Below are 16,560 nucleotides of genomic sequence, written 5' to 3' on the forward strand. Positions count from 1 at the left end.
TTTTGGTTGTTTCAGTTTGCGGATAACGACTCTATCAATTCAAAAGAAAATATACAATAATAGAAAACGAAAAAATTAGTCCAAAAGACAAAAGAGCCCTTTAAAGCCCTTAAATTAAAACCCTCGTAGCCCGCTGGACGCCTCCTTCACTGTAACAGCAATGGCGTTCTGTTGAGATAATCCGCCAACAAAATAACTGTTGAGGAATGAAATGATGCTTCGTTTTGCTCATTGCAATCCTCAAACCCATCTTCGGAAGCTCATATTTTTGCCATCTAGCATCAATCTTTTACATATGGGCTCCAAATTCTTCTTCAAACCTGCAACGCTCCCTTCACTTTCTCCACCTCCTCCTTTCTCTTCAACTAGAAACCCGTATCACACTTTCAAGCGTCTCTTACCAGTAGCTTGTTCAAAACCCATATCTAAAATCCCTCCTTATAAAGCTAATGGCTTTACTTCCCAGGCAACTGTTCCAACGCCAGGTTTTTTTTTCCTTTCATTCTTATGTTTATGAATGTTTTTATATATCTCGGTCTTTTTTTGGTTTGGGGTTTTTCTTTAAAGGCCAGAAGGGAAAAAAGGGTATGTGGGTTTTTCTTAATCTAGGGATATAATTATTTGCTTGACTGAACTGATAAATGCCTATTTGAAGACTTGGAGCTCGTGTGGTTTAATGAGAATTCTTCTTGAATGCCATCTTCTTAATTCTGTGAATTGGTCATGCTTCAACTAAATTGTACCAGAATTAATAGAATTTGCAAATGAACTCTAAATTTTTTTAAAGAGTAGAAGCTACTAAAGTTAATGAATTCTAAGTACGAAAAAAAGAAGTTTCATATTCAAAATGAATTCTTTAGCTAATCCCAACATGAAAATTCATTTGCAAATGACATGAATTCAATGTGATTTATACCAAAGACTACGTTAAACTTTGGAATTTTCTTTTATTCAATTTTCAGTATATGGAGAGGAGGAGGATCTACAGACATTGAATTTGAAGCTTCTAAAGGGAAAATTGGAAGAGTTGGGTATTGAAATGGATAATTTTGTTCCAGGACAACATAATCATTTACTATGTCCAAGGGTAAGCTTATATATAATTGAAAGGATTTAACGTTCACAATTTTTTATGGTATTATATAAGAAGATAAGGTTAGTCTTTAACATTATAAAATTTTCTTTCTGTTTTTTTCTTTTTTTTTTCTTTTCCTTTTTTTTTTGAGAAATGAAGCCTGAGAAAATGTTGGGAAAATTGGGATAACGTTTTCTGTGCTAATGTAAGCAACAAAGCAGATTCCATTGACTAAAATTTGCAAAAATCTCAGTTCATAAATGCTGTCAGGCATTCATTTTCTTGACTTTGGTTCTTAATGTTAATTTTTTATTTATATATGGTATTTTTCTTTGTTAGTGCTATGGTGGTGATTCAAGGGAGAAAACTTTGGCTCTTTTTATCAATCCAGATGGGTATGCTCTTTTAGTTTGTTCCTATCAATTTATCTTTTTATTTCTTAACAGAGTGACAACTTTGATCTTCTTTGATATAAAGGAGTGGTGCGTCCTGGAATTGCTTTCGAGGTAAATGTGGGTGGAACGGTGGAACAAGGGTAAGATGAGTTGCTTACCTGATATGTGAAACGAAGTTTTTATTTAAAAGTTTCAGGTGTTATTCCCTTAACACTACTCGTCTGGTTTCAGCCTTATGCAATTCCAGGCAGCAACTTCACATTTGTAAGTCCAATCCAAGAAAAAAAAGTTAAGAAGAATAGAGAAATCACTGAGAAGAGTCTGGAACTGGAACCACCATGTGATGAGGTTATTAATTTCTTTTTTCCTTCTCCTTGCCCCATTTCTATTGAAATTGTTGCAAAGTTAGATGATACCTAACATGTGTATACACTTCATATTAACTATAGTGTTTCCAGCCTCTATGTCTTGAGGTTATCTATAGCCATATTGGTATATTTAGGTCTGTTCTTAATGTGCCATCTGCCATGGTGCTTTGTGTTGTGGAGGTTATTGAAGGGCCAATCACATCCATATTGTGAATATTTTTACAGATATTGATGCTGCAATTCTTTCTAAGGCCTCTTCTAGAGTTTTTGTGACTTGTGAACCCCCTGACTGCATTTATTTTGTAGACTCCAAGGCAGGTTGGCTTAGGTGTGTTAGGTGTGTTTGGAAGTCAGTTGCTATTTGTTATTTGTTAAGGCTTGTTTGCATCATTGACCAGTTGATGTGAGAATTTGGGAGGAGGGTTTCTATTCCATAGCATCTCTAAATTTTTTGGGGTTAGATCTTCACAAGAGGGATGTATTGGAAGTCAAATGACTGTTTAATAGTTTTCTGAATCATATACCTAGAAATGGTTGTGCAGACTGGGTGCTGGGACAAACTGTCCATTTTCCAAATCATAAAGCAGTCTCATATTCCTATAGTGAATTGTCCATTTTCCAAAAATGTTTCCTGGTCTGAAGTCTGAACATGTAGAATTGTTATTTAAGCATGTGATTTGAATCATTTTACTTCTAAAGATGAAGAATTATGATTTTTTTTCTGTAATATAGTGATTTTATGTCTCTTTCAGTGGGACAGAATATGTAATGTGATTTAATTAGTAAGAAGCAAAGATCAGATTCAATCTTCTTTAAAAATGATTTCTGACTGGAGAAGTATTTTCCCTTTCTAGACATTTGAGGGTTATTTTAAAACTATTTTCTTATTCTTGTTACAGTTGGGGAAAGATGTACTATGTAAAAGTTAATTGCTTTTAAGTCCCCCTTTTCTTATTGTTTGTTTCTCACTAGAGACTTCGAATTTTTCTGTATTAAATTGACATAAATTACTAAAACAACACTGTTTCTCATCCAAATTAGTGTTTAGAGTATGCCTAAATATTTGCACATGAGCACCCAGCTGTCTTGAATACTTTTTTTGATCCTTTCGGCTTCGCATTCAAATCAGTACTTAGGGATGCAAACAAACTGAGCTGAGCCATTTTCTTACCTGTTTATGCTTAGTTCAGTTATTCCAAAAGAAGGCTTCAAGTTGGCTTGAGCTGGGACTAGCTGTAAGCTTTATCATTCAAGCTTGGATTTGACAAGCTTGAGCTCGCTAACAAACTTGAGCTCACTTACAAGCCCCTGAAATCTTTGAAAACTTTGATGTGACAGACCTAGTAAATAATAGGCCACAAAGGGGGAAATATATATAATGAGGGGCCTGCAAAGTGATCTCCACATGATGATTGGGAAAGGCTGAAAGCCACCACTTTAGCAATGTTTGTGGGGAGGGCTTCTTTTTTTTTTTTTAGGATGATGAGTGTCTCTCGACTTTGTTATACTGACGTGCATATATCTATTTCTGCACATTCATTTGCTAATATCATTCTGTTTGGGCTTGTTTCAGCTTCTTTGTTACTTTGCTGAGCGATTAATAACAAAAAAGACACTGCAGAGAAACCGTGTTATGCAAAGGAGCTATGGTAATCAGGTGTGTGGAATCATATAGGAACTAGAATTACAGTGAAAGAAGAAGTGTACACTAAATAGTTGGATTGTATATATATGTGTGTGTGTGTGTGTGTGTGTGCATAATGTAATGGAGTGGTTTGAAAAGTCAAGAACATTGTGATGAAGGGAGAAAGATGAAGAATGAAATGCTTTGCTTGTTGTCTATTTATACTTCTGTTTGAAGGGGTTCTGCCCCTTGGTGCTGTAACAAAAAGGTTGGTGGTGGAACTGGTGGTTGATTTCTTTTGCCTATATGGAGTGGTGACTTTTTGATGATCTATAATTGTGGCAGCTAGCAAATATCATATTTCAGCCATTTCAATCCAATTTGCAATAGTTCTGTATTGTCTAGTAATTTTTGATGGTTTAATGCAGATTTGTATAGCATTTACTTATTGGCGAAATGGAGTGCTCACCAGCTGCAAGTATCGAGATTCTACCAAGAGATTTTGGCAGGTACTTGTTATGTGGTATGATTGTGTGAAAAAAAATGCCAAGGATTTTATTCTCACTCTTTTATTTATAGTTTTAAGCAACCATAATAATTGTCTTTAACCCCTCAGATTGAACCTCGCATCCACAGGTGGATTTCTTCTAGGAAATTCTCTCTCTTGGAACATGCTGTGGTTGTTTGACATATGCCTAGCATTTGAGAAATGCCCTTGAAAAAGGCCATATTTTTCAAATGGTCAAAATTATGGCCATATTTGTCATTTCAAAAGAAATTACCACACTGGAAAAAGTTCTGAAGTTATGGCCATTTTCCTCATTAGCCAAATATAAAAATGTAGAATAATTAAACTACTTATAGATCCCTAAGAGAAACTATCAGTCACATCATGATTTGGAAAAGAGCTTGCCTTTGAGGAGGCATATAAATTGTATTAATATATACATAAATGAAGCACATATAAAATGGAAAAAAATATCAAATCAGAATTTCTCTTCATGTTCTTTCTTAAAATTACTTAAGCTTCTAGATTAATGCTTGATAGTTCTACTGCTCTGTATTATACTTTTTTCAAAATGAGAACAAATTTCTTCAGAGTGATAAAAAAAAGTTTAGCAATTGGCATTCCCTTCATTCTAGATAGGAAGAATTTTATGCTTAATTTGATGAATTCAAGAAAATTGAATTTTATGTTTTAATCTTTCTGCATCTTTTTCAGGAAAAGGATACAGAAAAAATATTTTATGGGCTGGATGATATCAAGGGAGCTGATGAAATCATCATTGTATGTCTTCTTTTCCATTGATGGAAAGTCTTCCCACCTATTAGCTTGACAACTTAACTTGAGAAGTGAGACTTTATATTTACTTTCTGGAAATAGGTTGAAGGCGAAATGGACAAGCTTGCAATGGAAGAAGCTGGATTTCTTAATTGTGTGAGTGTTCCTGATGGTGCGCCTCCATCAATTTCCTCCAAGGACTTGCCACCTAAAGACAAGGTCTGCCACCTAATAATTGTTGTTTTTGTCGTTATAACTGAATCTTGATCCTTTCTATCTCCTTATTTATAGTTTAGTTCTCTCGTTAATATAAATTTTTTACAATATTTATCAATATAAATTATTGACTCAATTTTCAATTTTCCTAATTTAGGATTTATTTGACAACAACAACTAAGCCTTAATCCCAAACTAGTTGAGTCGATTTTATGAATTTACCTCCATTTTGCTCTATTTATTTCTAAATCTGCACTAATACCAAGAAATAGGTATCTTGTCACTTCTTTCCTCCATGTGGTTTTAGATTTATCTTTTTCTAGTATTGTACCTACAAACAGGAGCACTTGGAGGTCTACTTAAGACATGATCAAACCATCTCAGAGATCCTTCTCTCATTTTATCTTCCCAAGTGTGCGCGACTTGCTCTTTTTGTTAGATGTGATCATTTTAATTTTGTCTAGATTTGTATGACCACATGTTCATCTTAACAACTTCATTTCTACAACTTGTATTTTGACAAACAACAAAAATAAATCGCTATTTAAAGGATAAGAAGGGATTCCCAACCTGTGTAAGAAAAAGAAATATGTCTACAAGACCCAAAAGAAAAAATGATTAACTTTGTGTCCTCTTGCATTTTAAAACAACTATGCTTATGCATGACACACAATAATCCTGCATTTATCTGATATTTAAAAAGTCAATATATAGAATTTTTTTTGTGGAGGTATGTAATCTTGACATGTTTTTTGGAACTCATTGTAAAGTGTTGGGATCAATTCTAGCTGGTCTAGCCAATGGGGGAGTACTGTTTGTAGGTTGGTATTTTTCTATGACTGCTCAAAGTCTACAGAAATAGAAATTGAGTTGTGTTACTTGCTTAACTATGGAGATGAAGTTATTTCTAGAGCAGTGTTAAGTTTATTTCTGGAATAGTGGATCGAAAGACCGGAAATAGAGATTTCATCTTCAGAGGTCAACTTGTAAATGTGTATAATATTTTGTTGCTTTGGGCTTAGATTGTGGCATCCTTAGGGTGTTGCATTGTCAAACTTGCTAGCATGCTTTCAATTTTATAATGCAATATGCCCTCGTTGTTTCAGTGATGATAGTGTCCAATGCTTCTTATATTGGAAATTTGGAATTAATGTATCTTATTCATATTTTGTGAAGCTAGGACACAAAATATCAATATCTGTGGAATTGCAAAGAGTACTTGAAGAGGGTTAGTATAACTAAAGTGCTTTGCATGTAACTTATCATTATGAGAGGCATTAGATTTAAAATATGACGTTAACGTTTAATAGGCTTCTCGCATAATACTTGCCACTGATGGAGATCAACCTGGTAAAGCTTTAGCTGAGGAGATTGCTCGTCGTGTTGGAAGAGAAAGGTTTGTCATTCTCTGTGTGATGTTGTTGTTAAGCTTTGTCATATAGGACAACAATCTATAGGGCTGTGTGATATTGCTGTTAAGCTTTGTCATATGAGACAACAATCCATAGGATGTGTTGGCGTTGCTATTGGGAAAAACACTTTATTAAAAATGTTGATTACATGTCATTGAAGTTTTTTAATTTCACATATTTTTCTCATAAAAGTTTCTAAAAAGCTAAATAGCACTTTAAATTGCCTTGCCCAAAAATATCTAAAATAGTATTTCTCCCCAAAAGTAGTTTCAACTTTAATGCCAAACAAACTTAAGAGTATTCATTTGTTTTCTCTGGGGTTGCAGATGCTGGAGAGTTAGTTGGCCCAGGAAAAATAAAGACGAATATTTCAAAGATGCAAATGAGGTTTGATACAAATGGCTCATTTCTGTACATACGATTCAAATGAATTTGAACAGTGACAGCCATTCATTCATATGAGACATCTTCAACAAATTGGAAAGGATATCTATATGCTATATGCTTCTTTTCTCCTCCACTCTGGACGTTTTTTTCATAAACATTATTTATTATGCATCATACAGTGTGATAAGTTGCATCCATTTTTTCTGTTATTTTTGCATGTTGTAGTCCTTTGTTTGATGGGATTCCCAAAGAATAATAGTCAAAAGAATACTGAAGTTGCTTTTTTAGTCCTTTTTCTTGAAGTTAAGTTATATGATTTATCAAATTTGCTCAGGTTCTCATGTTTCTGGGTCCTACTGCACTCAGAGATGTTATTGAGAATGCAGAGTTATACCCTATTCGTGGATTGTTCAGCTTCAAGGATTTCTTTGGTGAAATTGATGCATATTATCATCGGACTCTTGGGTATGAAATGGGTGCCTCAACTGGGTGGAAGGCTCTAAATGGGTTATATAAAGTAAGCATAATTGCTTTTAATTGAGCTTTCATTTCTTTTCTTTTTGAACCTGTTTTCTTCTTTTGTAATGAAGCATAATTATTGACAGTTATTTTGTATGTAATGTTGTCGGACGAAAGTATTCAAATTGTTTGACTGGATGCAGTATTAAGTGGCCAAAAATGTTAAACAAACAATTTTTATATGATTGATATCCTTACTAAATTCAACAACAACAACTAAGCCTTAGTCCCAAACTAGTTGGGATCGGCTATATGAATCCTTCGTTTTCAATATCTGTCTTGATCAAATTACAATGCAAATCAAAGTATAAGTCAGAGAAAGTTTTGAAATACTTTTTGTATAAAAACAAATTTTGAAGAGGAATTTGAAAATCATTTGATACATTAATAAATAGAACAATGCATAAAACAAGCAATAACAACTAAATAAGGTCTGCTATATGAATCTTGTCTCCATTTTGTTTGATTTATAGCTATGTCCTCATTAACATTCAAAGATTGTAGATCTTTCGCGACAATTTCCGTTGAGTGGTTTTAGGTTGGCCTTTTCCCTTTTTAGCACCCTCCGCTACTAAAGTATCCCATTTACGAACAGGGAATGTGGGATCTACGTAATACATGACCGTACCATCTCAAACGTCTTTCTCTCATTTTATCTCAACTTCTGCTACTTGCACCTTTTATCTAATATGATCATTCTTAATCTTGTCCAACCTTGTGTGACCATACATCTGTCTCAGCATTTGCATTTCCACAACATTCATCTTGTGAATATGTCTGACATTCGGTGCCCAACATTTACTCCCATATAAAATTGCCGGTCTCACCACTTTCCTATAAAACTTTCTTCTCACCTTGTTAGATATCTTCCCATTGCATAGTACACTTGTAGCACTCCTCCATTTCATCCATCCTACTTGAATTCTGTGAGAAATATCATTATTTATGAAACCCTCCTTCCGGAACATAGAGCCTAGATACCCTTACTAAATTCATAAATTTTAAATTTTATTTGAGCATTTGATTGAGAATATTATCCCTAAACCATAGTAAAAATACCAATTAGATATGTCATTATCAAATATATTAATGTGTAATGTTTAGCCTTTTCATATTAATGTTGTATAACGATTTCCACTCATTGTCTCTCCCCTTCTCATCCATTGCTTCAAGATATAGTTTTTGTGAGTTACAATATTATTGTCAATGGATATCTGGGAGTTCATATAATGGAACACCGTCCCCAAGTAATTGGTTAATGGATTTTTGTCATGGTGCTGATAAATAAAATTGTTGGGTTAAAAATACATAAACTTTTGAAATGTATCACTTTTATCCAATGATTTAAGGGCTTGATTCATTGCTAAAAAGGTGGCTTTTTCTATTTCCTTGCTAATGCATTTGCAATAGACTAATATATAAAATAAATTTTATGTTTTTTCTTGCAGATTGTGGTGTTGCATTAATTATTGTTGATTAGGAAACAAAAGAAGTCGTGAACTTAACATCATTTTTTCATTTTTATCCGATGCTTTTGATTGTTGGAATAAACAACACATAATTTTCAATTTTATTGCATATATTTTGTATTTACAGTCACTTATAAATTAAATATTATTGCAATTATTTCTCTTTTTTATTTTTTGCTTTTCTTTTTGTTCTTCATTTTAGGACAATGGTTATAATATGACTCTTAAAATTTATTCTATTTAAACCAATTAGTTTTAGAAACTAAATTGCCAATGGATGTGATAGATTTTTTTGGCTGAAATATGTGAAGAAAAGCCATTAATGGAAAAAAAAAAAAAAAAAAAAAAAAAAAAAAAAAAAAAAACAGATTGATGACAAAGAAAAGCAGTTTGCGACCAAACTTAATGTGAACTTCTGTGAATTCGTTTGGTTCTGTCTGTGACCGAAATTTATATGAACTTTGTGCTGTGAATTCATTTTTGCTACTTTGGTTATTGTCATTCTGTGGTCGCTAGAACCGTTATAAAATGACTGGACAGTGGTTTGAAACACCAAAAAAATTTTAATCCATGTTCTAGGGATTGAAATATCATTGTATTCTGAATTATGATATCTGAAGGCATAGTTTCTACCACATAATTTCATGTTGAAACCTGGGAACAATAATTACCTATCTCAAATTCAATGCTAAAAGAGAAGGGGAACCTTGATGCAATGGTAGATTTTTTGCCCTGTCACCTGGAGGTCATGGGTTTGAGTCGTGGAAATAGCCTCTTGTGGAAAATGTAAGGTAAGGCTATGTATGTTAGACTTAAAGTGGTCTGACCCTTCCCTGAAACCGTGCATGGTGGAAGCTTCATACACTAGGCTGCCCTTTAAATTAAATGTTAAAAACGGAGAAAATAATTAAAAGATGACGCCTTCATGTCTTCTTCAAAAGTTTATAAATGTGGAATTATGAAGGTCATATTCCATGCAATCAGTACTTGGGGAAAAAATCGAATTTGTATTTGTAGCATTGTTTGTTATTTTCTTTGTGAGTAGTGTTTGTCCTTAAGTTCCGTTCTGAATTAATATTAGCAAATCAGGTTAAGATGTATCGACCACTCATCTGAAATCACCTTAGAAGCATAAAGTGATTAGAATTTAAGTTTCATATTCTTACCAGGTTGTGCCAGGAGAGTTGACCATAGTATCTGGGGTTCCCAATTCTGGTAAGAGTGAGTGGATTGATGCACTCTTATGCAATCTTAACAGAAGTGAAGGCTGGAAATTTGCACTTTGCTCCATGGAGAACAAAGTAAGCTAGTTCCTCGTCAATTTGTGTTTTCAATTGTGTGGCATTTGATAAAAGTTTTCACTTGCTGTCTTCATATATGCATGTACAATATGCTGCATCTGCTGTTATTATTTGAAAATTCTTTGAAGTGTAATCCCTGGTGATCTTGCTAAATTAAATGTTATTAAACTGGATTAATCATATTAACTTTTGATGAAACTAAAGTAGCATTTCCAAGTTGTCCATATTTACAATTTATTTGCTTTCCAACAAAACAGTAGCATGAGAAATAATTGTAAATACTCAATTATATGATTGATCAATTTCAAGCAACATGTTTCTGTAGATTTCTAGTTAAGTTGCAGTTTTAAATTACTAATTATGATCATGTCAGTTTTTGTTGTGTGTCCTTGTTTGTTTTTTGTAGATATTAGTTAATGGACCTTTTCAAGCCTCAGTACACTATGTTTATGCATGATGTTTTGTGACTGAAATTCATCTTACTCTTGTCATTTCTCTTTTCTATATAGGTTCGGGAGCACGCTAGAAAACTTTTGGAGAAGCACATAAAGAAACCCTTTTTTGATGCACAGTGAGTTGGGTGAATTCCTTCAGTTTACTCTTTGTTATATTAACCTTGTTTCTTAGTGACCTTTTTGTACTTAGGGTAAGATGTATTTCGTTGCTCACTCAAAAATGCAGTTCCTTTATGACTAACTCAAATAATCTTACAGACTTATTTTGTTAAGTGTTTTTTTTTTGTTTTTTTTTTTTTGATTGTTCTAAAACACACCACACCATCTGGATGGAAAGTCCTCAGTATCATGCCAACCTTGACCATAATGCATGTCCATAACATTGGAAATTATGAGTTGGTTTTCTCATAATATTTCTGTTTGGTTGTTTTGGTAATGGGTATATTTCTTTATTGTAGATGGACAACGAAATCTATCATCAAGTGGAGAAATATAATCCCTTCATAATGGATCAAATCAGTGGTTGAAAATGTTTTCTATTTTTCCTTAGCTTCTGTTTTTTCAGTTGTTATTTCTACTACTATTACAGCTTTTTTTTTTTTTTTTTAAACTCTACTACTATTTTGTTTTTTGTGTCTGTTGGTAACCTTGGTGGGCACCCATGATCACCAACTCGACCTGTCCCAGTTTGGTTATTGAAAAAAAAAAAAAAAAAAAAAAAAAATCCCTCAGCCATTAAGCATGAGGTGGCCCACTGCTTACATTTGGCTTGGATTACTAAGTGTCCAAGTCAAGTGTTAAGCCATGAAATGGCTGTAAACATGAGCTAATCAGTTCATTCTGTAGAATTCTTGGCACTTTAATTTAACAATGTGAACATGAGGAAAATGAAGGAGAAGGAAGAGTAGGGCCTTTTATTTGAAGTCCATTCATCCTGCTCTCATTCATTCCTAAAGAAATTTAGGTGGTGAAACATAAGGCTAGACTGGAAACTGTGAGTTTTATATTTCTACTCCTTTTTTCCATGCTTTATTTATTTATTTATTTGTTTATCTTCAACATAGATATGGAGGGACTGCTGAACGAATGACTGTTGAGGATTTCGAGGAAGGGAAGCAGTGGTTGAATGATACATTTTACCTCATAAGGTGAGTTATATTTTAGAGTTTTCTGTCTATCATTGTTAATCCTGTCTGCTTGGTTATTTTAGTTTTGCACGCAGTTATAACCTGCATTGTGGTTTATTTTGGTCAATGCTAGTACCTCGTTTTTACTGCTTGGATCTTGGTATGATTGTTAATGTTCATAGATTAGCATATCGAGCCTATCCTTGAGTATTCAATGTACTGAAGGTCTTCAGCTTTATTTTGCGAATGCTGATTAGGACAGTAAACTGATGTGATTCTGGTGGTCTTAGCTTATAGATTTACACATCTATTTGGATGGTATAATCAAGAGTTTTGGTCATTGGTTTATAGAGAAGAAAAACTTTTTTGCCTATTATTACTTTAATGGAATGCGTTGGAGTATGTGAGTAATCCCACATCGGATAAATACAACTAACTAAAAGGGTATATAATGTGAAGGGTGAACCAACCAAAATGGCTTAAGGCCATTTTGTGTTAAAGGTAAGCCCAACTCATTATAAGCCCAATATTAAATAAATAATTGAATTTGATTTGATTAATTGCTCCTAGGGCCTAGATTCTCAACAAAATGGAATAATTGACCATAAAACTCGGAATAGTATTTCATACGGTTACCTTTATATGATAATTAGTGCTTTGTTTATGGATTTATTTGCTGAGAGAGGTGGTGCAGCTTTTTATTGTACTTTGTGTTCTCCGATATCTAGTATCGATATATTGCAAGGTCTTCTCCTCTGTACCGAAGTAGATGGTCAATGGAGATGAAACTTCACGCATGGTGAGAATACAGATGAATGGTCTATGTTATTAGTAATTTATTCTGTTTTGTACGTTACCGAAATAGGCATAAAGCTGCAAATTTAAGTATTTGATGTAATACTAATTGAGGATCAGACTACCGAAGCTTTTCTCGGGGGCAAAATCTTAAGTAATTGTGAGTTTTTTATTCAGATTAGACAAAGAAGGGAGTTCAGGTTAAGACATTGAATAAGGTCTGGCTAGTGAGAAAAGTAGAGAATTTTTGGTGGTAGCTTCAAACTGATTCTTGGATTGATGTGGCAGGCAACCTTTAAAGATCAAAAAATTGAAGAACAAAGAAGAGAGGAAATATTAATGTCTAGGGTTTATAGGTATTTTGTGAAGACTATTCTGTGTCCTATTAATTAGGATTGTGAATCCCAAAATATATATTAACCAATTCTATATAGGAAATAACCTCACTAAATGACAAAATACAAATGACTGAAGTGACTTATTTTAGACCGAAATGTTGCATTGTGCCCGAGGATAATATTTTCCAAACCTTGATGTGATGAGAAAATTTTGAAAAGTTGAGAAGGTTGGACTGTACCCCCGCAGCTGTTCGGAAGGGGGGGTGGGGGGGCGGGGGGGCGCTGGACATGGGGAGGATACAGGGGAGGCCCCATAATGCTAAATCTGAGGGTCTTACTAGTTTGTCATGTAATGCTTATCGTTAAAGTGTTGAAAGAAGAAGGAATATATATGATTCTTGGAGCTCTCAAATCACAATGTCTTTTGATGAGTTAGCAGTTTGATGTGCTATTTTCAACTATTTATTTTTTAAAATTTTTTGATTAATACTTGAAAAATGATATGACGATTTTGATATGCTCAGGTTTGATCGAACTGTTGTCTTTCTGATTTATTCCATGATATTGTTCCTTAAGGTGATGTCATTATCTATATGCTTTTCGTATGACCATATAATAGATGTGAAGATGACAAACTTCCAAGCATAAATTGGGTTCTTGATCTTGCAAAAGCAGCAGTTCTGAGGCATGGAGTGCATGGACTTGTAATTGATCCCTACAATGAGCTTGACCATCAGCGTCCTATTAGCATGTGAGGTTTTGACGCTTGTTTCATCTTCGTTCCTAAGTTCTTCACAATTTTCCACCTTTCCACTTTATATACGTATGTTTACCATTGTTGCATTGAAACTACTGCATTATTTGAATTTCTAAGTGGTTATGATATCCTTTATCTTTTTGACAATTGCTGCTAATTGTAGAATAGCTAGTATTATTATTGGTCATAGCTTTAGAATGTCAGATTGGTGCAAAGACTAAGCTGAAAATGTCACCACCATTTTTTTGGTCCACGGATCTTTTAAGTTCTGGTTATTGTTGATGCATTTACTTAACATCCTGATCAATTTGTAAGCTTCTTTCATTTTAGAGGCTTTAAGTTCCCATTAATATAATTTTTAAGTAATTAAACTTACTGCTAATGGTAGAATGGTTGGTAGTATTATTTTTTCATAGCTTTAGAATGCTGGATTTGTCCAACTTTTAAGCTGAAAATGTTACTGCTCCTTATCTGATCTATAGAGCTTTAAAGTTCTGGTTATTGTTGATGCATTTATTTAACATTCTTGCATTAGACAATCTGGTCAAGTTGTAAGCTTCTTGCATGTTAGAGTCTTTCAGTTCCCATTAATATAAATTTCAAAGTAATTACAATTAAGGATTTGATTTATTCAGTTGGCTCAGGTCCAGGTATGTACTGAATTCTGGTGACTATGAATGTCCCTCGTATCTCTGAAGAAATTTTGGAAGTGTTTCTTCATGTATTATTTATCTTTACTTATTTCTTGCAAGTGTTCCTGGCTTAGGTTAGGCTCTTTTTCTTGAAGAAATAGTTGTATGTCACAGTGTATTTGTTGGCAACTTTAATCCATATTTGGGCATTTCACCACATAGGCTACCTATATTTTTTTTTTTCCCCAATCTTTCAACTCTTAGAAACTAATGCACCCCTCTCCTATGGGTACATGGATATGAAAATTTTCTGTTCTGCACTGCACAACCCTCTAATTGTATGATAATACAAGGCTAATCTCAATCACCACAATTCATTCATTCTTGTATTTTCTACTCATCTATGTTGCACGGAAATGGAAACGAAGAAATGTGGAAATGCGGAAACAGTACGGGGGAACGATAATAAATATAATTTTACACGGTGAAACTGTCTTTTATACATGGAAAAGGATACGACGGAACGTTTCCAAAATGTGTAAATGCCTATGACTAGGAGTTTCTGTAAATGATAGTTACTCATTATAGAAAATAGATCTTGGTGAAAATAAACTGAAGGAATAAGCTCATCCGAAATGTCAAAAGAAAACTAAAATAATTATATGAGTTTTTTTCTTGTGATAATTAGTCCTCGTGTTGGAGGTTATAGATTTTACAGTTTGTCCTTGAAACATGCAATTTTGTTGTGACAGGACTGAAACAGAGTATGTAAGTCAGATGCTTACACTGGTCAAACGATTTGCTCAACATCACTCTTGCCATATTTGGTTTGTTGCACATCCCAGACAGGTTAGTTACCATGAGGCTTGCTTTTATTTAATTATTTCTGAACTGCAGCCACTTTTCTGACCTGTGTAATTTTCTAACAGTTACACCATTGGGTCGGGGCTCCTCCAAATCTGTATGATATAAGTGGCAGTGCCCACTTCATAAACAAATGTGACAATGGGATTGTTATTCATCGTAACAGGGATCCACATGCTGGACCTCTAGATCAAGTTCAGGTCGGTTACATGTGCATGTCCATTTGTGCTATGAAATTATTCATTATTTATCAGCACACATGTGCAGTGTTTTATGCAGAGAGAGAGAGAGAGAGAGAGAGAGAGAGAGAGAGAGAGTATTTGTCTGTTTGTGCAAGGATGTGTTTCTGACTCATTTTTCTCTTCATCATTAAAATTTAATTTTGTAATTACTAGATATAAGTGAATTTCTAATTTTTGTAATATGCAGGTATGTGTGCGGAAGGTGCGAAACAAGGTTGTTGGAACCATAGGCGAAGCTGTCTTGTCATATAATAGGTATGAAAACACTATGTTATGTTTTCAATATCTGAATTTGAACATCTGCAAGAAAATTTCTTGGGTTCGAAATTATTGGGATGCTTTGTGTCAAATACAAGACAACTTATTTGAGTTTCTTGAGAATTGAGATTCAATTGCATCATATCAAGGTTATGGATCAAAATTTTGATCAATCCGGCAACATGGCCTTTGACAGGGTGACCGGCGAATTCATGGATATCGATTAATGATCTGGGAAGAAGATGGCCAACTGTATCATCTTGTTGAAAAGCACTTGTATATTCCAGTAGGAGGTATAGATTAAGATGATATATTGCTGAAATCTCTCTTTTCTTTTTCATTTTTTTTTTTCTGTAAATTTTTTTCCTAGAACTGTCCTATATTAAGGTGATCACTATACCATCAAAATTGTTGTTTAATTATGGTAGGTAACCCAGTAATCTAATTTTTGCAAGCTAGTGCTTTATTTCTGTAAATCAAATCTTTGAAGACAAGATTTTGATTCATCTTTAAATATCTTCTGACTAGGCGCCACTTAGGCTTCACTCATGATCTCGAGACATGAAATGACTAAGTCGTCCACTTATTATTTTTGTTGTCCCAAATCATTTTCCTTTGCTAAAAATCTCCATTTCAGTCTCCTGCTGCCACCCTGCCACAAGAGATAGGGGTTGGTGTGGCAATAGAAGGCTGAGATGAAGCAAGAGGGATTTCTGGTTTTCATGAATTAGAGCAAAAAAAAAAAAAAAAGAAAAGAAAAGAAATTGGGGCACCAAAAATCGTAAGTGGGCAATTCAGTTATTTCATGCTTGGAGATCACTTGTTTATCACGTGACAAGCAGCCTATGTCGTGCCTAGTCAGCAAATCTTTTTGTATAACGTTGTTCCATTCATCCTAGTGGCAATTGCGGCGGGCTACATAAGCCCGAAAAAAAAAAAAAAAAAAAAAAAAAAGAGCATAGCAAATTATTTTGGGGTTGAAATATTTGATTGGGGGCATTTTTCTATTTAGATAGAAAATTCAAAGTTTGGACATTTAATTTA

General features: G+C 33.9%; 1 protein-coding gene across 3 annotated transcripts; it reads left to right on the top strand.

The window, feature by feature from the left end:
- The first annotated feature begins 211 nt into the window (after positions 1–211).
- LOC105636783 (toprim domain-containing protein) lies at positions 212–15,997 on the top strand. 3 transcript variants are annotated; one of them, XM_012220125.3, is made up of 21 exons: positions 212–485; positions 963–1,087; positions 1,415–1,470; positions 1,553–1,610; positions 1,702–1,818; positions 3,412–3,495; positions 3,891–3,971; positions 4,685–4,750; positions 4,847–4,963; positions 6,141–6,188; positions 6,271–6,356; positions 6,699–6,759; positions 7,094–7,276; positions 9,917–10,048; positions 10,558–10,619; positions 11,568–11,651; positions 13,383–13,514; positions 14,905–15,001; positions 15,082–15,216; positions 15,446–15,513; positions 15,713–15,997. In XM_012220125.3, exons 1-21 carry the CDS (start codon positions 212–214, stop codon positions 15,741–15,743), a joined length of 2,097 nt encoding a protein of 698 aa, XP_012075515.1. In that variant the 3' UTR covers positions 15,744–15,997. The 3 variants fall into 3 exon arrangements, 2 of the variants coding, with proteins under 2 accessions (XP_012075515.1, XP_037491881.1); XM_037635953.2 differs by lacking the exon at positions 13,383–13,514; XR_005177100.2 differs by lacking the exons at positions 15,082–15,216; positions 15,446–15,513; positions 15,713–15,997 and having other exon boundaries at positions 13,288–13,514.
- Positions 15,998–16,560: the final 563 nt, after the last annotated feature.

This window comes from Jatropha curcas, chromosome 10 (assembly GCF_041381405.1).
Source record: "Jatropha curcas cultivar XTBG-Jc1 chromosome 10, XTBG_Jcur_1.0, whole genome shotgun sequence".
Lineage (NCBI taxonomy): Eukaryota > Viridiplantae > Streptophyta > Magnoliopsida > Malpighiales > Euphorbiaceae > Jatropha > Jatropha curcas.